We start from the raw sequence: 25,175 nt of genomic DNA, 5'->3' as shown, positions 1-25,175 counted from the left end.
CCGTCATCCGGGAACCGGTTTGCCATCATCCGGGCACTGTTTTCCCTTCATCTAAGAGCCAAAACCGTTACATCCGGTCACCGAGCAAATTTTACCGAGACGAGTTCTCTGCTAAGGCTTTTGCACCCTCCCCAAGAATGGAGCCAGCCACGGTGACACACACCCACGCGTGTAGAACATGGCCCGACGCCAAAGTTCGAGGCTGTAGCGTTCAAACCGCGTTCGGGAATTAGGAATCAAGTCTATCATTGTGCTGTGGCGTCAACTCATGGCGATTTCCCTTAAAGACTCGGATGTATACACGCTCGGGGCGCACTCGAACGCGCTCCTTCTAGATTCTTCTCAGGCGTGCCTCACGTCATGGCCACGTACATTTCTTCATTGCTCTGCATTTCAATGCGGTCACCGTCATAGCTGCTTAACACGAGCGATGGAGCCCGATAAAAGGAGAGGTAGAAAGCGCCCCGCGGAAAGCGTTCGTTTTTCGTTTTGCGAGTTATACGCGACAGCCAAAGACTGCTCACCCCTTCGACAACATGCTATGTCCGTAACCACTTCACACTTGCAGCTACTCTCGATTACGGAAGAGGCAGCATATATATATATATATATATATATATATATATATATATATATATATATATATATATATATATATATATATATATATATATATATATATATATATATATATATATATATATATATATATATATATATATATATATATATATATTTTCACTAACGCCGCAAGTAGTGCGTGCTAGGAGCGCGTTTTAGAATAGGAGGATCCGGTCGGTTAGGAGAATAAGGGAATAGCGGGGCGTGAGTGCATATGCTTAGAGTGATTGCTGATCCCCCGTCCTTTTACTGCAGCATTCCGCACGTACGCAACGTCGCCCCGCAGTTAACATATCCCCCTAACCGATAGAGTTTACCTATTCTAAAACTCGCTAATGTCGCGCGCCTCTCGGGGTGCGCACTGTGAAGTATTGAACACGGACAGACGTACCTGACACGCAGCATTCCTCTACTTTTCAGGATCTTCGGTGATATCAGTTGAAGATGCATTTAGTAACATGACATCCACGGCCCTTTTCCTGAACACGTGGCTTCCAATGCTTCCAGTAGCAGCCGAAACAATGATGTCATCACTGATAATTCAGGAAAAATCCAAGGTATAACCACATAAAATGTCAAAAGAAACGTTCAGTGTACTATAGTATATTTGTTAATCCTTTGCAGGGTGCTTCTCCTATTGGCAACTTCTTTCAAGTTCAGGGTCAGATATGCAAACAATGGGTCGATACGGAAACACCGCGCCGTGATCTCGAAAACTACATGTTCAAGCAAGCAGTGTGCAGAACAAATTTCACCGCCATCATTCAAGAGCTTACCGCAGACTTCAGCGTGAGTTTTCTTACAAAAAGGCCTCATTTTCCAGCAGAGCAATCACGATTTCAGCATTTCAGAAGGGGACACTTTTTGTTTTTCAGATGGCGGATGATGGGGAATCGTCTCGAGATGCCAAGCATTTTGCTTGGGAAATGTACAACTTGATAAAGAGACTCACAGCCAAAAAGGGCTCACTAATGAATTCCACGGATACGCAACGTTCTCCGAGCGGTGACTTCTTTTTCTTGTCTCCGTGGGAAGCGCTCAACATCAACAATGCACTGCTGAACGCGCACGGACTCGACAAAGATGCCCTGAAAGAGGGGACTATCGCCCTTGTCAAAATGAGGAAGCTCCTGGGTTTCTTAGACGACAAGACAGCTTGGGAAACGTAAGTTGTGGCAAAAATATTTGCTTACTGCTCAACGTGGCAGAAAATTAAAGACACGTCACTTGTATATAACTTCAGCATGTAAGCCGCGGCCAGACGAAGACAAGTCCACTTGTCGAAACGTTGACTCCGCTTGCGAACTGAGGTTCCCCCTCAACTCTTGTTTAGGGCTCTTTCATACTGTGCAGTCATCTTCTTTCTCTCGTTCTACCCTGGACTTTTAGCATGTACAGTCATAGACAAACGTTTGCAAGGTGCGGATCTACGAATTGTTCTTTTTTTTTTTTCTGTGTGATCCAGCAAATCGATTACATAAAAAAGCATTAAAGCATGCAGGAACATAGTGATCCATTTTCTAGAAGGATACCAGTTTACCGACCAAGGAAGCAACGCAGAAATGAATTTTTCTTTTCCACGAATCCACATCCCATAAACATTTTTACAGTCGTGCATGGTAGAGGATCAAGCAAAAACTATGAGGCCAGTTAAGACTCCTTAGAGGAGAACGCGATAGCATTCAGTTCTCATCTGCACGCCTCCTGGGTTTCTTGGACGACAAGACAGCTTGGGAAACGTAAGTTGTGGCAAAAATATTTGTTTACTGCTCAATGTGGCAGAAAATTAAAGGCACGTCACTTGTATATAACTTCAGCATGTAAGCCGCGGCCAGACGAAGACAAGTCCACTTGTCGAAACGTTGACTCCGCTTGCGAACTGAGGTTCCCCCTCAACTCTTGTTTAGGGCTTCGGTATACGGTGTTGAGTGATGTGCTGACGAATGCAGCAACGGCTGCATTCGTCAGCACATCACTCAACACCGTATACCGATGGCCGAGTAGGAGCCCAAATATTCCAGCATCAACAACGGCAACGTCAAAGGGCCAGTTTTGAATTTGACGACTGTGAATGGTGCGCAGTGATTGACCCCTCGCAGTCACGTGACATAAATGAAGGGATTTCATCTCTGACAGCCGCGGAGTTTCAGTGTGACAAGAATTTAACGTAAACGTGAAGAGAACATGCGAGCCCGTCCCGATGCATCCCGGTCGCGCCCTGGTGGCTGTACTGAAAATTGATGACACGAGCCCAGTCAACCCCATGCTGTGGTGCACCCAGAAGAGTAACAATTGTGAGAACGGTTGCTGCAATCTTCGAAATGGCAGCACGCGCCGTTGAACACTCTGGTGTATGGTGACATCCCGCTCTCTAAAGCGGACGCCACTGAAGCGCGTCGAGGCTTCCTTGTTATTACAGCCTCCACAGGCGGCCGCGTACCTATGTGTGATATGGTCTTAGCGGAGCTGCACGGAGTATGAAGAGAGGCTGCCAGAAATAGTGCGCCGGGCCGGCTCTCTGTGCTGAAACCACCTCTCAGGCTCGCAAAGCGTTTCGCTTTCTTTCGTATCACTTGCGCCAAGGACGAAAACCAGCATCGTGTATGACGTCTTTTCGGAGAGGCGTGGAGAAGGGAGGCGCGACGAGGTGGAAATGTGAACTTAAACTAGCAATGATATAAAAAGAGCGTAAAATTCAAACTGAAAATTACAAAAAATTTACATTCCAAGGCCCACCAATTCACTAACTACGTATACAGGTTCAATATAAAAGCTTTCTTTATCGAATGTATGCCTTCACATAGGGCGATCGTGAAATGTTCAACGTATGCTAGAAGCTTAGGCTAAATACATTACTGAGTGGCTAAACCCGATGATTTACACAGTTCCGCTTAGCACAGCGGAAGAGCGCTCTGAAATATATCTGTACATGATAGAATGTTGCCTCGTTTCCCGGGCATCTTGTGACAGTGGCGTCTAAGCTTCAAAGTAAACATTCATAGGTTACAAATATTAACAAAAACGCACTAACTTTTGAGTAATACTGGTCATACGCAGCAGCCAATCTTCTGCCGTGTTTCTAAAAGGCCAGTCGAAAAACAACGTAAACTGTGGTACATTGCAAGTGTGCAGGTATCATCCCACAGTTATATTTTACACGTGCGAGAAATGCATGCCGATTAGTCCTCAGATTTAGTCCTTATTAGAGCCTTGCAAAGTGTCAAACGAAGCCCGTTATATAGACCACAATTATTTTATAGCCTTGCGTAGATTACAATGCGGCGTGATAAATTATATTACTCGTATTTACAGTTTGTCCAAGTTCACGAAGCTTTTGCTGGCAAGAGGGCAGCTAAGTGCCAGCGAACTGTCAGAAGAGTTACGGAGGTTTCATTACTACGCGATTCTTGCCTCGCAGTCAAGGACTAAAGGTAATTTCCTTTATGCCTTCAAGCTATCTATTAGGCTTAAAAACAAACAAACAAAAAAAAAACAAATGTTAGAAGGAATGGTAAAATATTTTATTTATTCCTTCAGATTCGGACTTGCTAGTCAGCCTTTTTACCATGGACAAGTGGAACGAATACAAGAAAACTATGCAAGCGTTAAACGAAAGCCAGGTACGTTTTTCATTCTCTTTGACGAAACAAAAAATTACAAAAATGTCAGCCAAGTCAGGATTGGCTTACATTTTGTTTCCTTGAAGCTGCAGGCTCGAGACCGTATCAGTCAAGAAATTGAGTGGATTGAGCAGTTATCAGAAGAAAAACTTGCTGTCGCGCTGGAGGAAATGGACAGACTTGCTGAAGACATGGCCGCAGGTTACCACGCAGATGGCAATGACACAGTGGGACTCTTAAACGATGATCAAGTCAGCACGGCCGTCACAAGCTTTCTTGATGGCTACGCAAACAGGCCTATGCACAGGTAATTAAACTAGGAAAAAAAAAAAAAACAACAACGACGATCGTGCATAACATATGTTAAGAATAATAGAATAAATTACAAATGTTAAAACATTTCCTTTCAGCGCAATGCGCCTTTTTCTGAGCATGATGTGGATGGTTCAACAGAGTGCGATCAATGCTCCATCCTGGAATTCTGCGCTCCCTAATATTCTGGATCTCGCTGCCAGCCTCAACTCCTACTTTGAGCAATGCAAGTATATTTTGCTCACTTTTGCGCGCTTCGTTTGTGGCGGATTGCAAGAACGTGCGGCTCGTAAGCAATACAGCTAACAATGACTCATTTAAAGAAGTGCATTTTTTGCTTACACCGGGCATTGTCCATCAGTAACATCTTCGCTACGTTGCTTGCGTGTCGCATTATACAACGAACATGGATTCGAGAAGCACGATGCGCATAGAAGAAGGTGGACACGACGCCATCTAACAAAAAGAAGCCATGTAGCTGCGAAGCAGATACACCTCGCTTCAAGAAAGCGCGTTAGGGCGCTTGTTAGCACGTCCGAGAGTAGAAACATGTCATGTAGACGCATGCTAGCTATATTTCTAGTTAGAACTTGCACAATGCGCAGTTCATAGCCCTTAAGTAATAGGTCACGTCATACTAGATGCCTTAGTGTGTCACTTCTCGGGGCGCGCGATGAACCATTTACACGACATGTGAAGGGTGCGAATAAAGATTCTGTTATTTTATCGTGGTAAACATATGGGATTTTACTTCTCCTCTGAATTATAAGCACGCTATCGATATTTCGTATACACGACATAAATCCTTGCCATATGTGAAAACAATCGTAAATGTTTTACTCCTAATTTCGACATGCTCCTTGACGTTTGATTTTCCATCGAGTGTGACAGGGCTGCAATTCGTTGAAGTGATGGCATTTAAGCCGTCACTCATGACGTCACTTTTCAATATAGCTTACTTTTTGTTATGTGCGCAGTGCCTTCAGAAAATGCTTACGTCGCTGCGAACAGAACGGCTTCATGCTCGAAATGCGTCGGATTTCAACTGTTAGAAAATGTAAGTGCCAATTTTCGTATGTGAAAGATTAACCGTGATTATTTACAACGATTCCCAGCATTAAGAGAGAGAGAGAGAGAAAAAAAAATAATGCGAAAAAGTAACCTCACCATGAGGTCCCCCGGCATAGCTTTCACGTCTGCTCTGCCGACGGGCGTGTAAATCAGTGCACGCGCAACGTACACTCACAAAAGGTACAACATGGTCTAACAAAGCTACATTTGGCCTCGCCGCTGTGGTTAAGTGGTTGCGGCACTCGACTGCTAAACTCAAGGACGCGGGGTCAAATCCCGGCTGCAGCGGCCACTTTTCAATAGAGGCGAAACGGAAAGGCGTCCATGTGCTGTGCGACGTCAGTGCACGTTAAAGATCACCAGGTGGTCGAAATTTCCGGAACACTCCACTACGGCGCGTCTCATAGCCCGAGTCGCTGCGGGACGTTCCTTCCTGGAAAAGGTTGGACCACAAAATGAACAAGCCAAAGCAAAGTTACATTTGCGCAGTTTTCAGAGAGCGCAGTTCTCTCTCTCTCTCTCTCCCTTGGCTGCAATTCACGAGTTCGCCGGGTGTCGGGAATTGAACTTCAAGGTCTCGTAAGGTTAAATTAGGGCTTGGTAGTTTGGTGGTGCTTTAATTAAAAAAAAAAAATATCGGAGCGGATTCGAAACGGTCGAGTTCTAACCAGGGTAGTCAGGTTCGGAAGCTGAGCGACACCCCTGAGCCACCACGGCGGTGGGGGCTTTCTCTCCTTATAACCAGGTTCAAATAGGTTTAAATCTCTGCCGTTTTGGTTTCTTTGCTGCCTGGTGCCACGGAAAAGATCCGAGTACTCAAGTTCCCATTTTAAACGAGTCTTGAACAATCCTCCGAGCTTCGCGGGGAAACATATTTGGCGCGTAAGCGGCTCAGCAATCTATACTGTACGCAATGTTGTGCGGTGTGTTGTGCGCTTTCTTACGAAGAACGAACTAAGCTTAGAAAATATGACAAAAACAACCGCATGCATCCGGTGGGAACGGAACCCACGACCTCCGAGTTTCACATAGGTTGCCCTGCTAACTTAGCTACGGCGGCGGTTCTTTGGTCTGCTTTTCTAGGTATTTATGTACTGTGTGACCCAACTTTTATGTGTGTTCGCCAGCGCTATCCCCTTTTATAGCGGCAGATATGGCAGCTTTCATGTCATATAGGTAGCATCACTGGGTTTTCGCATAGCTCCCGCCCTTCTTTTTCGACAGGTTTCAATCACGGTACATGTGACACCAGTAATACAGGACGTACTACATCCGCCGCTATAGACGAGGGTTAGATTACACGCTACCATTGATTAATACCCAAGAATGTAGAAGACGACAGCCACCCCTGTTGTCAAGTTGGTAAAGCACCGTACGCGGAATTCGGAGGTCGTGGGCTCGGTTGCCGCCGGCGCCGGTGGCAAGTGGATGTATTTTTCTTGTATTCTTTAATCAAATGACTTTCAGATATAAAATGACTGCCTTGTTCCCGTTTATAAATGGCACAGAAACAAAAAAATAGAAGGAAATCGAAAACATTCCTCTATGTTTTCCTTGCTTTTCGTGACTGTTGGCTTCCTTCACACGTATGGCTTAAGCCTACTCTCGATATAGCTGTAACAACCTGGTAAAGGCGCTTCTGTTTCTAGAAGTATAGGTACTCAGGCAAAGTATCAGTCTTTTTGAATCCCCGTTTTGTCCGCAGGAAGATCGGCTACTCAGGCAACTCGTCTCAGAGAAGTCTTTTCACCGCCCATCGGAACTTGTTCGCTTTTTGTCCCTCATGCTTAATGTGACGTAAGTTTTAATATTTATTAAATATTTTCCTCAAATCAGTAAAATGCAGCCCTCAGCATCGTATATTTTAATGTTCTTTTTCCATTTCAGGGATGGCTATTTCTGTGCCCAAAACCAAAGTGCCCCATACGCTGTCATCTTAGACATTACGTCCGAACTCCTCAAAAGATTCCCAGGTAACAATTGCGATGAGCGTATGAACAACTTGGCATAACAAAGCACTTCAGTTGCTTGTTATCCTTTGTGCAATAGGGCACGACTGTGCCTTGCGGCTTAGGACAAGTTTCTTATTGCAGATCCGGAAGAGTTGATATGTGCACTTCCAAATAGGACTGCTACGGATGCTTACAAGTGGGTTTCTCATCGACTTGGCATCCGAAGTTTCATCACCAAGGTATTTTATGCTGATGAGCGAATTGTTTTTTTTTTTGTTTCTGGTTGAAACAAAAAGTGCTCTGAATGCCCTGAAACAAGCTATATTCACAAATCTCATGTTTCACTGGTCGTGTATCCCTCCTATTTTGTTATGCATCTCTCAGATTCAAATTGCCATCAAGTATCCCAGCTCGCCTCGCCAAGAACAATGCAAGACCATCGCCGGAACTTTAGCAGATTTGGGAAAGGTTGTAAATATGTACGTTGACGAGCTGACTGAAGAGTACAAATACAAGAAACTTGAGCCTTGCATTGACCAGTACCACGACGGCATACTTAAGGACAGCGTCGACAGGTACTTCTCACGTTTCACATAGACAAGAATCCAAAACCGCAGCAGCTCGGCAACAAACATACTCACTGTGGTCCCTGTTTGTTTTCCGTCGCTTTGTAGATATATAAGTTTGACCAAACATCTGTTTGACCTGGCGAAGGAGCTTTTTCTGAAGAGAAGCAGCGAAGATGAGTCCCTATTTCAGTTCCTCATTAACAAGGTCATCAGCGAACTACCCGGTAAGCTAAACACCTCGCCTGTTTTCGTTACATTGCACATATAATCTTCTCAGTGGTTAGCATTTTGAAAGAACCAGCGGTGATTTCAAACAAAACGTCAACCAGGTTTGTTCGAATTCCGAGGCTAATTTTACATGGGACCAAAAAAAAACATTTTAATGGTAACCATTAGCGCCCTACGCATAAAAGGTTTCCGTCCATTGCGCTGAATTAGAGTCAGTTCGCAAAAATGACAACTCTTACAAACAAGAATCGCAAAATCTATTTTGATGCTGTATGAGTGTGAGAGGTAAGCGCTTCTGATTTGGAGAAATAATCTCCTTTTTTGTTGTCATTTCGCCTTTTAGACGAAAAAGCTTACCACGGTCCTTTCGAAACTGAACATATGAGACACTCTAACGCGTAATATATGGCAGGGAGCTAGAAAACCTCTGTCAGAGTTGGAACGCTGTTGCATTTCATACGCCTGTGCAAAGAATGCTTAAATCTTGATAGCTTTCCGCGTACCTTTCCGGCATCGTATCAAGCCTGGCAGCGAGCTTTGCAAAGCGTACAGTTCTACCGTCGGTGCAGACGCGCGTTGAGTTTGAATCTCACCCTTCGGTGAATGCCGCTCCTTGCTCCGATCTCTGGACCTTATCTGAGTCTAAGCCACGTAATTCGTGTCACTATCTTCTCTATTTTCTCACCACAACCTCTCACCGAGTGTCTACTCGTGTCCTAAGATGCGTTCACGGTCTTTCAAAATGCGCTAAGAAGATATTTGGAAAAAAAAAAAAAAAAACTTCGGCTGTATTCACTCGATCAAACTGGACCTCGGTAAAAGCGATCTAGAGTTTGAAGCGAGTGCACTTAGCTCTATATGCCGCTACAATACAATTAAACGTGATTATACAGAAATTGTAAAAAGGCCACGATTTTTCGTTATATCGAGGTTTTCGTTATATTCAGTTTTCGTTTGAAGGCTCGAAAGGACATGTCAGAATGAAAACCAAAATGAGAACTAAACATAGAGAAAACTACCTTGAAAGTGTTTACAGAAAATCCCCATTGTTTGAAGCTATAGAAGCGATGAAAGATTTCGCTATCGCGCTGAGAGCGCGGCATGATTTTGGCAGCAACATCCGCCGCGGCTCGCACAAAGCGACTACAAGGGTGCGGGGAGAGGGGGCTAGAGGAGGAGGAGTCTGCCGGAGGAGGCCCCATAGCCGGGCTAGGAGAGAGCGCGCGCGGTCACTGCGCCGCCAGACGAGGAGGCGCCTGCTTCCTTTGCCTGTGTCTTCACGCATAATCCCACTCGCTCTAAAGTCCCTCGAACTTGGAAGTTTGAAGGGATTTAGATAGCTCGCGGTCTGACCGCCACCTTCGACTCATCACGCTGTTCCCGCTACCAACGCGCGACGGCTATCAGCGCCGAAATCTCGCCAGCAATCGCTTGACGACAGTGGGCGCACACTGTTCACCCCATGCCTTTCAATCTTTTTCCTGTTAATTTTCTCTAATTTTAAGCGTGAGCTACTGTAATGCGAAGTGCCGAAAGCGAGAGCAGAGGAGGCTGCTGAGTTTGCCACGTAGATGCGCCGCCGGCGCTGAAGCACGCCGCGTTGTATCAACTGCGGTCGCTCTTTGCGATCGTAGACGCGGTCTTCTGATGTTATGTCGCGTTTTATCGTCGTGAAACTTGCGTAACACTGCTAAATTTTAAGTAACTCAGCACTAGCTAAGAAATAGCCGGCGTAGCGAGTTCGTTATATCAAGGTCAACCGCCGAAACATATTCGTTACATGGAGTTTTCAAATACACGCGGGACGGCGTTGGGGAAATGAAAAACTTCATAATTTTCACGAATTCTCTACATGGATGTTAGTTAGTTTGAAGCTTTTAAAAACGTGTTGTTCTTCAGATTTTTCGGAGGTGTTCCATTCACGTACGGGGCGTCGCAGTGGATTTTCTGTTGGATGTGATCGCACTCACTTTGTTCCCATTTAATGTGTTTGTTTTGCAAACCACTGAAATATGGATGCACGAAAAAATTGTGGACTAGGTAATGAATACTCTGAAAACGAGATCATCTGTGAAGTACTAGCATTGATTTATGCGTTGCAGTCACACGAAAACTGTAAATTGAGTTAAAGTAAAAACAAAAGCTTTAACATTATCGTGTATCTTTTGCATTGTGCCGGAAACAAAGAATAATAAAAGTATAAACTCACGCAATAATTGATCACACCAGTGTTGTTTATTCTATACAGAGAATGTGCAAGCTCCAAATAAAGCGGCGCCTTCCGAACACTCATTAAACGCTATTCTTTGTTTGTTTGTTCCATGTGTGCTTGTTCTTGCAGAATTCGTGTTCTTAACAAATATTTCCCACGTGTTGCTTTCAGTTTACGCACCGCTTTCGGACTTTGTCAATGTCCACGTGCTAAACAAAACTCTGCGTCAGGCGACCGGATGGCCCAGTGATTCATGGCAGGATGACATTACGAGCACACGTCTAAACCTAAACTGGGTATGTATAAGTTCGCACCGTTTCTTAGAATAAACCTGGAGGAGGTCCAATTCTCCTTCATGTGTATGTGTGTGCCAGCGATGCGGTTTGTTCGCTGTACAATTAATTCCCTCTGTTTTCGCAGCTCGTTCGTCACAACTTCTCGCAAGAGTCATTTCGCGAGGCGCTCTGCAGTGGATATGAGAGACGTCTGTTGCTGCACGCGTCGAATGAAACAGAAGAAAGGTTATGCCACGCCGATTTTGCTAATGCGCTGGCTCGATCTGTCTTCAACACATCTGGTATTCGCAAACAAGTAAGAAGTGCATGAACTTAAGATACATTATGGGGGACACTAAAGCACCACCTTCAAAGGTATGACGCTGCTGTGTTAAGGGTTCCCGTCTGCAGCTCCCCTTGCGATTCCTCGTTGGCGTACATGCAGTTTTTGCTCACTTGATTACCAACCCCTTAACTTGCCTCTCCGATATTTCACACGTCTTTATTAGCATACAGTCCTAAACTACCACGCTGTATAGCTACCGGTCGTAGGCGACCATCTTATGTAGATATAAAGCCCGGCATCCATACGAACGTGAGTGCGTAACCTAGGAGTAGTATGCGTGACTCGACATCCAAAAGCATTGAAAGGTTGTTTCCTATCCACCCCTTCCCACCTCAAATGAACTCAAGTTGGCAGCTTCTCCCAACTTTGTCACAGCATGTGGTATCGCTGCGTCAGGGAGTCCATCCTTCCAGCTGTACCACCTGACAGAGCAATTTGCGTGATTTTTGTTTTTTGCTGACAACGCCGACACTGCAGAGCAAAGGAAGGGGGGGGGGGGGGGGGGGGGGGGGGTCATCGCTATCGCATTAAAGTAATATTTTCGATTTTATCGCATGCAAATGTCTGGTATAGGATTTTTACGCTGAAGCTTAAAGGACCCATGAAAAGTTATTTACTAAAACATTTACTAAAACAAGAAAACGCGTACGGGCAATAGGTAACCCATCAGTTCTCGCCGCAACGCGAAAACGTTTAATCTACCTTCATTAGCACCGAAGATATGGGCGATCGAAAATTATGCTCTTCCTCTCGCCCCTCAACTCAGCGCACGCCGACGCGCAAGAAAAATGAAGAGAAAAAGTCACAACGGCGCCCCACCGTGTCCCGTTCCGCCCGCGTCACTTGCTAGCGTTTGATGAACGAGCGCACCCAGCCAGAAGCTCTGATGACGTCATCGGGGAGGTTTGCGTGCGGGGATGCGTCGCCCTAGTTGGTTGCGAGCGGATGCCAGGAGAACGTTTTAAAAAAATATTTATAAATTATAGGTTCCACAAAAAGCTTTTAAATTTTATTCGAATACGTACAAAGACCACTATATGGATTTCTTGCATTATAATATTACTTCTGGCGTCTCTCATAGCCTTAGTTGCTTTGGGACGTTAAACCCCTCAAACCAATATTACTTCTAGTACTGCTTCAGAAGCCTTTTAACCAAAGTATTGAATACAAGCTGCAGTGATCTGCCGCATTCGTGTTGATGCGCACCGATGCTTCAGCAATGGAATGTAAAAATGTAACTCTTTTTTTTTTTTCCGCAGGTGGCTGCTGCACAGAATAAGGCGTTTTACTCGGCAAAGTGGCTGGACGAAATACTTAAAGGCGCCAGCTCGCTGTGGGATGCAATGTCCAAGTTGCTGCAGTCTGTCAAGACTCAGTCGTTGGATACGTCGAGTGACAACTTGGCCGACACATTGTCTTCAGTTTTAACCCTCCTCGATCAGAGCGTCCTCAAGGATCTCACGAAAAGGTAAAACTCAGGCACACACAAGTCTTGCTTTAGCGTTGTATGTCCTAACTATAGAGCACGCAACAACCCGACTTTAAAGAGAACGCCAAGGTAGCTAGGTTAAAGGCATCGCACTAAATGGAAAAAAGAAAAGTTTGTCATAGGAACTCTTGGAGCGGGTTGAACCGCAAGTTTGGCTTCCAACACATTGTAACGACACATACGTCTTTATCTTGCAGCTTATTCTTTTTTTTTTTCAAGTAAAGTATTTATACAGGCGATAGAAAGAAAACGACGATCGAAAATAAAACAAACGCGTGAGATATAAGTGTCAAAAATGTTGGTAAATGTTTCGTCAACCCTTTAATCATAGGCGTGAAACGGTACGTGGTACTAAAAAAAAAAGCCTAGCCAGGTGCTGTAGAACATTATGAACTGTGTCACGGGTCCACCAAAATCAGGCCTCGAAGGAAAGTACAGCCAACGACGACATCGCCATGCCGGTGTCATTCGCCACTGTCGCCACAGATACTGCAGATAATTGATCTTGATCACTGCGCCGATACAACGCAATGCTGAATGCTCTTGTAAGGGGGCATAAAAAAAATTATTTTCTTCCAGCTTGGGCAAGATTCACGAGATAATAGAAGCAGTGTTTCCTGGAGGCTCCATTGAAGAATACGTCAACCTTATTGCTGGAGGGATAACGGGCGTCGAAAAACTAGGCGAAAATGGACTGTTCCACTTCACTTGTAAGCCCTCTTCCTCTTCTCCTTGGAGAATTTAGTCAGATAAGGCACAGGAACAAGCATCTCAGTGAAGAGCGCTTTGTGACATGATAGCGCTTCGTCCTGGCTATTGTAATCACCAAATAGCCCAGCTTTCTGCCTTAAACGCTTAAAAAAGAGAAAACAGTTGTTTACCACTAATGTTTCTACAGCCAACATGATGTTGAAATGGTTTGGTTTGGTTTGTGGGGTTTAACGTCCCAAAGCAACTCAGGCTATGAGAGACGCCGTAGTGGAGGACTCCGGAAATTTCGACCACCTGGGGTTCTTTAACGTGCACTGACAACGCACAGCACACGGGCGCCTTGCTTTTCGCCTCCATCGAAAAGGTGCCGCCGAGGCCGGGATTCGATCCCGCGTCCTTGGGAACAGTAGTCGAGCGCCGTAACCACTGCGCCACCCCGGCGGGGTGATGTTGAAATGATGCGCTACATTTATTGCTTTGCGCACAGTATCTTGTGCTATCCTTTTTTTTTTTTAGATTGTTGTACGTCAGATAATTTAAGGGCAATATCTATAACATACTAAATGCTTAGTTCTTGACTGAGCTTCGGATATGTGACGAAATCGACAATTTTCTTATTACTCAGACACCATTCAGGATACTTTCGCCGATAAAGATAAAGCCAAGAAGACAATAAAAAGGGAGCTGAACCTTCCTCAGGAGCAGCTAGACAAAGTGTTGAAGCAACCGCTGGACATCGGCCAGGTGAGGACCACGAATAGATCTATAGTGGCGACAGCTACTCGTACAGTTCAATTGGAGCTAAAAATTAGAGCCTATTTACATAGTTAATTAAATGCTATGTAGGTGCGCTAGCACTGCTTACTCTTACTATACGTACTTTTCGTCCATTTTTAAACTTTTTTACGCTTTGTTTTAGTTTAGTGAGAAGACAGGCAAACTAAAACCAATGAGGTGCGCTTGAAGGCGAGTCTCCGTTAAAGCTCGGGGGGGACTACAATCAGCTTCACGGTGCGGCGTGCGGCGCGAAGCCGAGGTCTAGGGAGCACCCCGCGTTCACTTGTGCTGCCCGTGAAGTGGATTGTAAAACATTTATTTCGTCGCTGAGCTGTGCGGTGACTGGCGCGAAGGGAAAGATGCCGACGTAAAGAACGCGCGAGCGACACTCGACTGCTCAATCCGTAGTAACACGCGCCTGTACAACACCTCCCGGTGGCGGCTGCAATTTTGATACGCGCACCTTCTTATTGGCTGCAGATGTGCGGCCACTCCCGCCTCCTCACTGGCTAAGCAGCATGACGGGCACATCGCCACCTTCTTTTTCACGCTTCATGTTCAGTCGGACAGAGAGAAAGGAGAGAGAGGCTTCGGACAGACATCGGCGAAATCCGTGATTGTGGCTATTTCTACGCATTAGAACCGGCCGTCGCTGTCGTCACGTGAAATATCGATATAATACACGGGCTTATATGCGAGACGAAAATCGCGCTATTGTCCGGGACACGCTCTCACTTCGCCTTGCGAAGAGGAGCAGTACGTTATCAGCCAAGGGAAAGCGGGATAAAACAAATAAATATAAATAATTTGAACACGATATGCTTACGTACGATACTTCTGAACGCTAATTACGTATAGCGGCCGTCGTTCATATGTGGGATCAACTACATTTTAAGGCCGCGTCGTATTCCTTTCCTACGGTAGCTGCCACTAGTAACGTAAATGTTGATGTTGAGCCTGTGTTGTGTTCTCTCTTTGTGCAGTCGTCATTGCGGCGCTGTTCCTGTGTATCAGGCAGCAACCGACACCACAATCTGTTATTTTGACCGTTTCCAAGAAATGAAATTTCCCGGGCCCGGTATCAAAAGGCGGGATACGAAAGAATGGATTGCAAGTGCCTCTCACGAATGGAATGGATGAAAATATCACATTTGTGTTGTTGCGATTTTAGCGCATACAATAGGGCTATTTTGTGGCAGTATCGAATCAATAAACTATATAAATTTCCCAATTTGCGAAACGAAGAACGTACATCGACATATACGAGTGTTGTAGACTAGTAGTCCACCTCACAATCTAAATAACTCACGCGATGCGCTGGAAAAACGAGTTTTGCGGCCGATTTTACGTTCAGACCATTATCAGCTAAGGTCGTCTGGGCTTGCTTGAGACATGTATACATGCAAGTATATAAGCATATATCATCATGCCTTCGTGCGCTTGAGTGAGGGGGCAAAAACACTTCCACAGTAGTATTAAACGTGTATTTGCTAGTGCACATAATATTTTGACATCTCTGTATGGGGGACGCGGAAAGCATAACAGATATTTTTCTTTTTTCCTTCCCTGCAGCTTACTGGAAATAACACCATCAGCAACGTCATAGCCACTGCCATTTGCAGCGCTGCCAAAAGCCAGTTTGTCACTGCTAGCCCCTATAAAGAAGAGTATGCCGACAACTGCGCGCCTTTGTTGTCTTCAGAAATCGATTTCCGGCCTTTTTCAGAACTTACAATGTCCAAGGTCGTAAAAAATGTAAGTGAAAGCTAACTATTTGAGTACAGAATGCACACCATTGGTAACATATCTATCGTTATTTCCACCCACAGTTTGCAGATGCTGTATTTGATGGCGTCCTACGAGCATCCAACTTGAGCAAGGCCATTGTTAAGGGCGCTTTGAAAGCACTTAGCACGGCTCCTAAAGTTGTCCCAGTGATACGAGAAAAGTTGTCGTTACTGTCTGACACTTTGGATCCAAAGACGGCAAAAGCGCTGTCTGACCTAAACATCACTCAAGATGGCATCAGTGTGCTAACAAGTAAGAAAGCCGTCCTTGTTGTAAACACACTTCTTTGTATGACAGGAAAGTGTTGAAACTCTAATGCACATATCAGAAGTGCACATAATCATTCAGCATCCTAAAATAAACAGACCATGTTGTGAATGTGATGTTTTATTAATTGACACTTATGCGAAGTAACAGCTCGTTTTGATTAAATTTTGTCCAAAGGGTGTCCGTAATGATTTCAGAAAAGTTAACAAAATTAACACGGTACGAACCAATTTTGGAGCTGTCCTTTTCGTCGAATATTTTTTATTGAATATGTAGTGTTTTGCAAATAACAACTGATTAAAAACATCGTCGCAGGTCCAGCTGCATTAAGCTTGGTTGGCCAAGTACTCTGTGGTTCACCTCTCAAAGCACTTGAAGAGCAGTTCTACCTCCTAGAACCCTCTAATCGTGAGCCAACGCTTGATGTTCAAGAAACCGAGGAGCTACCAAGTAAGTGTATTTTGTCTTCAATATCCTTCTGAATTTCGCAATGTTGGCAAGTTGTTTGTGTTAGCGAAATAACATTATGATTTTTTTTTTAATACGATAGCAATAGAAACCAGATCGGAGAAATAGCGCTGCGTCCATGACGTAAGGCGTCTGTCACAAAATTCGCTGATGACGCCCTCAGGCCATGTGAGCAAGCGAGGAGTTGCCAACATGCGGCGCAACTCCGCCTGAGCCGGCACGCCAACAAATCTGGCGGCAGAAAACTTGCGTACCGCTGTTGGTCCGCTCGCGAACGAAGTGTTGCCAGGCGCGGTGGACATGATACACATAGCAAGCTGCATAAAATCATGAAAAGGATGACAAAGACACGTAGTAAGCCGCATAAAATACATCAATGATTCTTAAAACGTAATGTAATTAAATGTCCCTCAATGTTTCTTAAGTTTGATCGATCCAAAAAATCTTAATCAAAGAAACCGCTTCGTGAAGAGGCGCTTAATTAGAAAGTTTTCTTGCTATCTAAGCTTAGTAATTAGTGAGGAATATGTCTCAGATAGTACCACGACTTATCAGAAGCAGTTCACGTATGCCAGCTTTCATACACAGAATATTATGTTTTAACTGATAGCACTTCATGCATAATGTCATCTAGTGTGTGCGTTTAGTAGTGCGGAATGAATCTCTTCATCTGAAGCAAATATGTGACGCACTTTTTCAACAGATCGATTCTGCCGTCGTGGCTACGAACAGGTCATGAGAATGTCTGGCGGACCCATCATATGGGGTTTTCTCAAGCCTATCCTTCGTGGTCAGATACTTTATTCGCCGAGATCACCAGCTGCTTTTCAAATCATGCAAGAGGTACGCAATTTCAGCATTACTTAGTTCGGATGTCACAGCAGTAGAGAATTGTAGTGTTCGTGCCGCGCGCCAAAAAAAAAAAAATAGCAATGTGAATGGACGCGCCGTCGAGTTTAGTCGACCAAGCTCGATTATCCCCCCGCCCTGTGCGCCGGCGCAGGCAGTGCTACGCCGCTGGAAAGGCGCTCGTACAATGGGTCTGTGTCTTCTGCAGCGAAAAACCGTCAGCTGGGCCGGGTAAAAGCAGGGGCTTTATTTATGAATACCGCAAGTAAGAAGCTTATACATTATTTACTTATTGCGCAAAATAAATTAAGTACGGGAGCTGCAATATATAATAAAGGACAGAAAGTGAAATCTCGAGATCACATGTTCCCCGGATCGTCTTCGCATCTTTTTGCTGTTTACCTAACATCGGAGTAATGAATGGCAAAGTGGGTGCTTAGTTGAGTCACAAAGTGCACCAAGCGCTGCGCTGCTTTTTTTTTCACCCTTACGTCTTGCTGAGAATTTTCGAAAAAAAAAGATATATATATATATATATATATATATATATATATATATATATATATATAGAGAGAGAGAGAGAGAGAGAGAGAGAGAGAGAGAGAGAGAGTGAGTCTGTTTTGGTGGTCAAGGGAAACTGAGAAACGTTAGCCCCAATGTCAAACAGCAGCCTGTAAAGCGTGCTTCACCGCAGCTATTATAAGCTTGCAACAGAGCCAACTTTACAAAACATGAAAGGTATTTCGGTGCGCACATTATAACATGTTCTTCAGCGTTATATTGGTTTATATTTCCAGGTAAACAAGACGTTCGACTCTATGTCAGTGATAATCGATACACTTCATATATATATTGTCTGTTTTGGTGGTCAAGGGAAACGGAGAAACGTTAGTCCCCAATATCGTACAGCAGCCTGTAAAGCGTGCTTCACCGCAGCCGTTATAAGCTTGCAACAGAGCCAACTTTACAAAACATGAAAGGTATTTCGGTGCGCACATTATAACATGTTCTTCAGCATTATATTGGTTTATATTTCCAGGTAAACAAGACGTTCGACTCTATGTCAGTGATAATCGATGCACTTCATGCATGGAGCGAAGGAACTATAGGGCTGACATTTCTAACTAAGCAGGATGGACCTGTGACCAAGCTGAAGGTGAGTACCAAATCATAGCTTCTCGCGTTTTTCTCTAAACTGCCCCCGACGAGCCATTCCTCTCTTTTTTCATATTTACTTCGCATGATCGTGCGTGACATTCGATCACTCGCGCGTATGCGGGTGCGCACGCCATGTTTCTCTAGTTTAACTCATGTTTTAAGCTCTAGGTTCGGAAATGGCTGGTGCTTTGGGCGCCAGAGATATTTAACAGAACGTACAAATTTTGCTTCGAAATCCGGGAACAACTCACGGCCAACGTTTGAATTTTGTCAAACGTAGGTGCCCCTAGGAGTTATTGCATCAGCTGCCGTCAGCCACGGGCAACTCTTCTTTTACATATTCTGGGCAACCTTTAGCATTTTTTTGCGCTTCCTCTGGTGGCGCGGCTGTTTCCAGATCCGAAGACAACACTTTCTATTTTGACAATTACATAGCTGAGAGCTTCATAAAGCACAGTGTTAAAGAGCGACCGTCGGTATTGTAGTGGTAACTGTCGTCATTGCCTGCATATATTATATAAGAGGGTGGGGGGGGGGGGGGGGGGGGGGGGGGGTGGACTACTTGAATCTTACTTTATTACGTGCTTCAGTAACAAGGACGACTAAAATATGTTTAGAGCGTCTAAATCATTTAAATGCAAGAAGGAAGCTCCAGCAAAAAAGAAAAACATCTAATAAAATTTAATCTCTGCAGGAGCTGATTTCGTCGAAAAGCCTTCAACCCCTTGCCAAGAACATGCTAGGCAATGATGTATTTGCGTTTCTGACGGACCTCAGTGTTGAAGACCTGCGTCACGAATTCGGAGACCTGGGTGGACTGCTAGACCTCGTGCAGCTTGTCGGAAGCATTTCCACGTGTTTTGAGCTCGACAGGTTCAGACCGCAGGATAACGAAGAGGACCTGGTGAAAGCTGCAATGCATCTGAGTGAACGGAGACAGTTCATAATGGGCAAGTCACACCTGAACATCTTTATTTCGTGTCTTTTGTGCATTATCAATATGAAGTCTCATATCATACTGAGGAAAAAAAAAGTATTTGTCGAAATTAAAACCTAGTGAAGGATGTATGCATGTCTTGAGTTGAGTATGACGCAAACCTAAGCCGACCTTCTCGTCGTAGACAAAACTTGCTAAACTACATCATGAGAAACTGTATAACTTTACGTGGTGGCAAGCAAAGGAACATCGCGACATAATGACAGAAACAGAACATTATAACGTACTGATGAGACGTGCTTTGATGGCCAGTGGGCCTGGTGCAAACGCTCTATCCCACGGCATGGCCCACTTCTTCGACTTCTTATTCGTAGCAATATTTATTACTTCCGCTCATGCGCCAAAGCAACCATGTACTACACTGGTTTGTTACGTGAACGTTTAATCTGTCGCTAACTCACAGGGTTGCATGTTCCTTGTACGAGCTTGATCAATAATTCACAACAATTACTGGAGCCCCCCTCCCCCTTCCCCCGCCCTCTAGCACAAACTAGTTTCACTGTTAGAACTAGTTAAGGCCCTTTCCTGCCTGAAACAGCGCACTGTCTATGCCTAGGAGACGTTTTGAACGAAAGTAAAAATCCCGCTGAAAACGCTGCAAAAAAAAAAAAAAAAAAAAAGAAAGAAAGAAAGAAAGAACGACTAATAAGCACAAAAATGATCAATCTGAAGGCTTTATCCTGTGTAATTTTTTATTTCCTTCAAACTAAATGTATGTCTTATTACAAGGAATTCTCGTGTTCCATTAAACAGCTGAAAAACAAGTCCTTGTGATCGAGGCTGTATACGTTACCTCTATCATCTCCACGTTGTGAAGGCTGTTTACATTCACTGCCTAGGGCGGTGATTGTCTTTCACATTAACGAACGGGAGCGACTCCGCTGTGTGATGCCATGCATACGGATGCGATTGCTTGCGACAATCAAACCGCGCAAAATTTGTTTGGTGCAGTAACATTTGTGAAATTCACTTCTTTGCTTTCACTGTACTTAAAAAGTAAGTCTCGTTGCGTTAGTACAGGTTGTGCGAGCTTTCATGTGTAAAAAAAAAAAAATTAGTTATGGTTTATCTCTGGTTAACCTTAAATGAATTGTGAAAGTAAAGGCGGAAGCTTCTTTTGCCTGCTACATTATTCCCTTATTACGCCTTATCAGTGTGAGGTGCTACATTATTGGGGACACTTAAGCTCATCCTGGGACGTGAGAGTGTAAGCTACCAGCCCACATATAAAGTCACGTTACAACCGAGCCGTATAGACATGCCTGCGTGACGTAGGGGTAACGAGAATGCAAAGTGTTCTGGCAGGCATATTCTGATATCACCCTCCCATATGAAAGGAGTGAACCAAGTTGGCAGCTCCTGCCAGTGGCATAGGGGTAACGTGAATTCAAATGTCATGGCAGGCTGGTTTTTTTATAAGGAGACCGTAGCTACGCCTCTTCACGGCGTAGCTGTTGCTTTCGCAACAAAACCTGCGAGCAAGCATGCTGGATAAACTTTCTACGAAGGTATTGAAAAAATAATATGTTCTCATTATTATTGGAAATTTTCGTCTAAAGCGCGCATCTTGCAAGGTCATTACGCTTGGTCATAATAGTCCCTCAATCCATATTATCTGCTTGGCATAACGGCATCGGACTTGACTTCTACGCAGCCGTTGTTTTCCTGAACCTACACACGGCTGGCGATGCGCACTCGAAGAAGAGATCCACGGTGGATTCCTTCCTACCGCCAGATGTTCAATACAAGATAAGGATGGACATCGACAACGTGCCTCTCACAAAGACGGTGAAATCCAGGTTGGTGAAACGAAATATGGATATAAACAAGAGGCTTAGGGACATCGCCATCTCGTAGAGGCATAAAAGTAAAAACATAAACGTTAACAAAAAGTAAAGTACGCAGTGCGATGCACGAACTAAACGCGGTGCAGTAAAGCCTATGAGGTGAAGAGCGTACGTGTACGCTTACGGAACAACAGCGTTTTGAACAAAAAAAAAAAGGAAAAAGAAAGACGGCTACAACTGAAACACAAGTGAAAGTTTTGGTCGCGAAAAGCAAAAGGGTCTCGTAGAAATGAATGCCAAACATTAATAAATGTTTTGTGGTGCACGGGAAAGAAAATCTAAGTAAAAAAAGAAACTTGGTGTCGTATGCATGATAGCCGTTTTTTGTTTGTTTGTTTGTTTTTGTTTTGCTTTTTACGGCTTCCATAACACAGCTGCATTGCAGAGCAGAATGTTTATGAGATGATGAAAAAAAAAATTCCTGTCTGCAGGTTTTGGCAGCCAGGTGCAAACGACGATTTCTTGGACGACATGCGGTACCTACGGGGCTTCGCACATTTTCAAGAGCTCATAGACACGGCGATCACAAGACTGCATGTGGGAAGCTCGTTCAAGTTTCCTGCCAGCTATCTGCAGCAATTCCCTTACCCCTGCTACTTGAAGGACACGTAAGCACTCACGTTATGTCTTTGTTAGGCTCTTTGTCTAGGGAAAAGAAAGATAATAAAGTTGTAGAGCTATCGGTTACCGGCTTAGCGCATTAATCAGCGAAAGTCGACTGGCATTAGATTATTGGTCCTCCACGTCCCACGGTATCCAGCCACCTATTTGTCCCCACGGCAACGGTAGCGCACTCTTCCGCCCACGTCAAGACCTCCTTCGCCCAGGCAGCACTAACCACCGGCCCGATACTGGAGTATCTTGGCAGTGCCAACATATCGAGCTGGTGGTTTGTGCAGCCTGGGCATCCACATACCAATCGTGGCAGGTAGTGCGTATTTAATCAAACAATGATTTCATTTCAAGTTGGTAAATTAAATTGCTTGAAAATAATTTCATTCACTTAGTAATTAAAAACTTACGGCTGAAGCTGTAGATTCCAGGTAAATTGGATAGACCCATCCTATAGCAATTTTCGTTGTAAAGATGCAGCTCTAAGCACACATAGCCTGGAGATATGTGATGGTAGTGGTGTTGTCATCAGGTAGAAGGATAATGGCACTATACATGTGAACAAGTAACAATTTCTGGAATAAAATCAATTAAATCCTGAATTCGTCCAAATTCGGAACCTACGGTTCCAGAAATTACAGAGAGATTCTGTATACAGAATGATTCCGGCATTTTAGTTATTCTATTTGTATAATTAGCTCCTATGAGGCTTGTAAGCCCTCTATGCCTGAGCTAAAGAACTCTAGCCTATCTGAAGTTTTCAGCTCAGTGCGAAGGTGAATTTCATGAGAATGGGATGGGGCGCCAAGCGACAATCTTTGCGATGAAAAATATGTATCGGTGGCCAATTTATTTTGGGTAAATGCAAGGACTGCATGGTACAAAGAACAATGGGTGCCATGGCGAAGCTGGCGAGTGCTTCTGGTAAAAGCCTAGCCATTTTTTCTAATCGGTATTCGCGCGTGAGATACGCTTTCTAAACGCTGTACGAGGAGATTTCTTGGCGCCCCAAACCCAAAGCTTCGCGCTGTGGATAAAATGGGTGCACCGTGACGAAAAATTTCAAGTTAGTTGCGCCTTAAGATTTTCGCTTTTTCTGCTGCCGATAGGTTAATGGGGACTTAGATTTGCGTAGGTGTCGACGCGGTAGAAAAGGCACAATATCTGACTCTTGAGATAATGCAGTTCATAAATGTTTCGTTGAATAAAACGCAGCAATAATAGATCATCCTTTAGCATGATACTAAAATTAATTTTAAAGATGTATATCGCCACATGAGCTCAGTCGAGTGGCCGAGGCGAGAAACATTTGAACGTCATGGCGGTGTATTGCAACGGCCCAACGGCAGCTGTGGATGCCGTTTTTCTTCTACTCAAGCTTGGGTCAGATACCCATTTCTCAAGCACCTCAGTCCGAAGGAGCCGAGCCCCAGGCCGGGGAAAATCTTCCAGCCCATTCTATCACCACTGGCGGCACCGGGAATCGAACCCCTCACCTACCTCGCAAGAGGTGGAGGCTCAAACTACTACATATAGGCCTCTCCATTGTTGTTGAATTCATGCATTTAATATACTGTACTGACCGGGAGATAAAACAGAGCATGTAAAATCAGAGCTGATAATTCATAAATGTTGTGCGTTACAAAGCTTAGAAAATATTGAACAACTTTGATTCTATAGTCATGCGCGCAATCTGCGCCCACTTTTAAGCATGTTAATTGGTAACGCATCTGCGTATTTTTGTTTTCGTTTGCACGCTTCATAACGAGGCTGACAAAAGAAATGCTCATCTCCACAGGGTGGGATATTACATCAAGTCAATGCTGCCGTTGGTATTCACGCTCGCCTGGATTTTCCTGGTGGCATTCTTCGTGCGAGAAAGGGTACTGCCAAAAGAACTGCATTTGGAAGAAGTAAGTACATGCACATCGTACGCATTGTCTGATACCACCACTTCAAAACTTTCTTTCGAGTAGTGTCACGAATTATGGTTTAGTTTGGTTTGTGGGGTTTAACGTCCCTAAGCGACTAACGCTATGAGAGTCGCCGTAGTGGAGGGCTCTGGAAATTTCATCACCTGTGTCACAAATCAGACGCAGCATATGTTTGGCATTTTTAATTTTATACATTCATTTAAGAGACGTAATTATACCGTCGTCTCTCAATGTTTGTTTCACGCTGTTACTTTCCTTTCAAAGTCTGATGACAGCAGCCAGAATGTCACTTGGGCTCAGCCGAGACATCGGCTGTCATTTCCACCACTGTCGCTGATTTTACGATATCTTTCGCGCACAAAACTTGAAGCGCTGCCCATGTTCGTGTCCGCTGCCGCACTCCGACTACAACTGACGTGAAAACGCGGAGCAGCTATTTCGGGGTGCATTTCCTGTTAAATGGCGGGTGAGAGAATAAGGATAATTAAAGTTTGCCCGAAGATGGCAAACGATTGAATAGTAAGTATCTCCTTCAGTATAGTTTCGGTTTTAACAGCTGAATGATGTGAATTCTCAGATTAGGACGCGATCACGTGACGCATACAAAATATTTTGACATGATCGGGTAAGCTGATGGGGCGGTGCTGCGGGCTTCTGGCTTTCGCACTGCTTTGGTTGCCTTATTTTGCGTCTTTGATTTTGCCGCTACTGTTTAAGGCGAAAGCATGACTTGGCTCATAAGTGGCATCGACAGGAAGTGTCCGCAGCCGCGGCAAAAAAATCCCGTCGTGTCTCGCTATCTAAAATAAATGTGACTTCAACCGTTGTCGATTCACCTATGCGACGAGTGGGACGACGGTCAACAGATATTCATGTGGCAAGGCATTTTTCTTTTTCCCTCGTTGTCTCTGCAGGTGTGCCATTCGCTCGTAAGGCATCACTAACCGACCTACAGGTGGCGCCAAATTTCCCCTCTCTCATATCAAAATTTGTGACGCATCCGTTCTCTGTGCAGCCATCCGGACACATGGTCTCATACCGATTCGCTGTCAATTAGTCATTCATATGCTAG

The 25,175-nt window shown here is 44.5% G+C and overlaps 1 protein-coding gene across 10 annotated transcripts in view; it reads left to right on the top strand.

Moving 5' to 3' along the window:
• The window catches only part of LOC146199172 (uncharacterized), a 210,027-nt gene that overhangs the window by 157,699 nt on the left and 27,153 nt on the right, over nucleotides 1-25,175 (top strand). For 9 of the 10 annotated variants that reach the window (XM_084594635.1, XM_084594630.1, XM_084594636.1 and 6 more), the window contains 27 exons: nucleotides 1,042-1,178; nucleotides 1,246-1,410; nucleotides 1,497-1,786; nucleotides 3,934-4,052; nucleotides 4,159-4,241; nucleotides 4,328-4,548; nucleotides 4,652-4,779; nucleotides 5,531-5,610; nucleotides 7,330-7,421; nucleotides 7,512-7,597; nucleotides 7,718-7,815; nucleotides 7,961-8,151; nucleotides 8,251-8,369; nucleotides 10,757-10,881; nucleotides 11,006-11,176; nucleotides 12,466-12,674; nucleotides 13,275-13,405; nucleotides 14,032-14,150; nucleotides 15,756-15,938; nucleotides 16,013-16,223; nucleotides 16,554-16,688; nucleotides 17,410-17,549; nucleotides 18,595-18,711; nucleotides 19,408-19,663; nucleotides 21,365-21,509; nucleotides 21,989-22,165; nucleotides 23,968-24,082. In XM_084594635.1, the coding sequence (XP_084450761.1) occupies nucleotides 1,042-1,178; nucleotides 1,246-1,410; nucleotides 1,497-1,786; nucleotides 3,934-4,052; nucleotides 4,159-4,241; nucleotides 4,328-4,548; nucleotides 4,652-4,779; nucleotides 5,531-5,610; nucleotides 7,330-7,421; nucleotides 7,512-7,597; nucleotides 7,718-7,815; nucleotides 7,961-8,151; nucleotides 8,251-8,369; nucleotides 10,757-10,881; nucleotides 11,006-11,176; nucleotides 12,466-12,674; nucleotides 13,275-13,405; nucleotides 14,032-14,150; nucleotides 15,756-15,938; nucleotides 16,013-16,223; nucleotides 16,554-16,688; nucleotides 17,410-17,549; nucleotides 18,595-18,711; nucleotides 19,408-19,663; nucleotides 21,365-21,509; nucleotides 21,989-22,165; nucleotides 23,968-24,082 (4,043 nt within the window). The remainder of the gene's footprint in view (nucleotides 1-1,041; nucleotides 1,179-1,245; nucleotides 1,411-1,496; nucleotides 1,787-3,933; nucleotides 4,053-4,158; nucleotides 4,242-4,327; nucleotides 4,549-4,651; nucleotides 4,780-5,530; nucleotides 5,611-7,329; nucleotides 7,422-7,511; nucleotides 7,598-7,717; nucleotides 7,816-7,960; nucleotides 8,152-8,250; nucleotides 8,370-10,756; nucleotides 10,882-11,005; nucleotides 11,177-12,465; nucleotides 12,675-13,274; nucleotides 13,406-14,031; nucleotides 14,151-15,755; nucleotides 15,939-16,012; nucleotides 16,224-16,553; nucleotides 16,689-17,409; nucleotides 17,550-18,594; nucleotides 18,712-19,407; nucleotides 19,664-21,364; nucleotides 21,510-21,988; nucleotides 22,166-23,967; nucleotides 24,083-25,175) is intronic. The other variant, XM_084594627.1, reaches the window with a different exon arrangement.

The sequence above is a fragment of the Amblyomma maculatum genome, chromosome 2, assembly GCF_055883805.1.
Source record: "Amblyomma maculatum isolate TAMU_Amacu chromosome 2, ASM5588380v1, whole genome shotgun sequence".
Lineage (NCBI taxonomy): Eukaryota > Metazoa > Arthropoda > Arachnida > Ixodida > Ixodidae > Amblyomma > Amblyomma maculatum.
The sequence above is the reverse complement of the archived record's forward strand: the minus strand, read 5'-3'. Positions and strand labels throughout refer to the sequence as shown.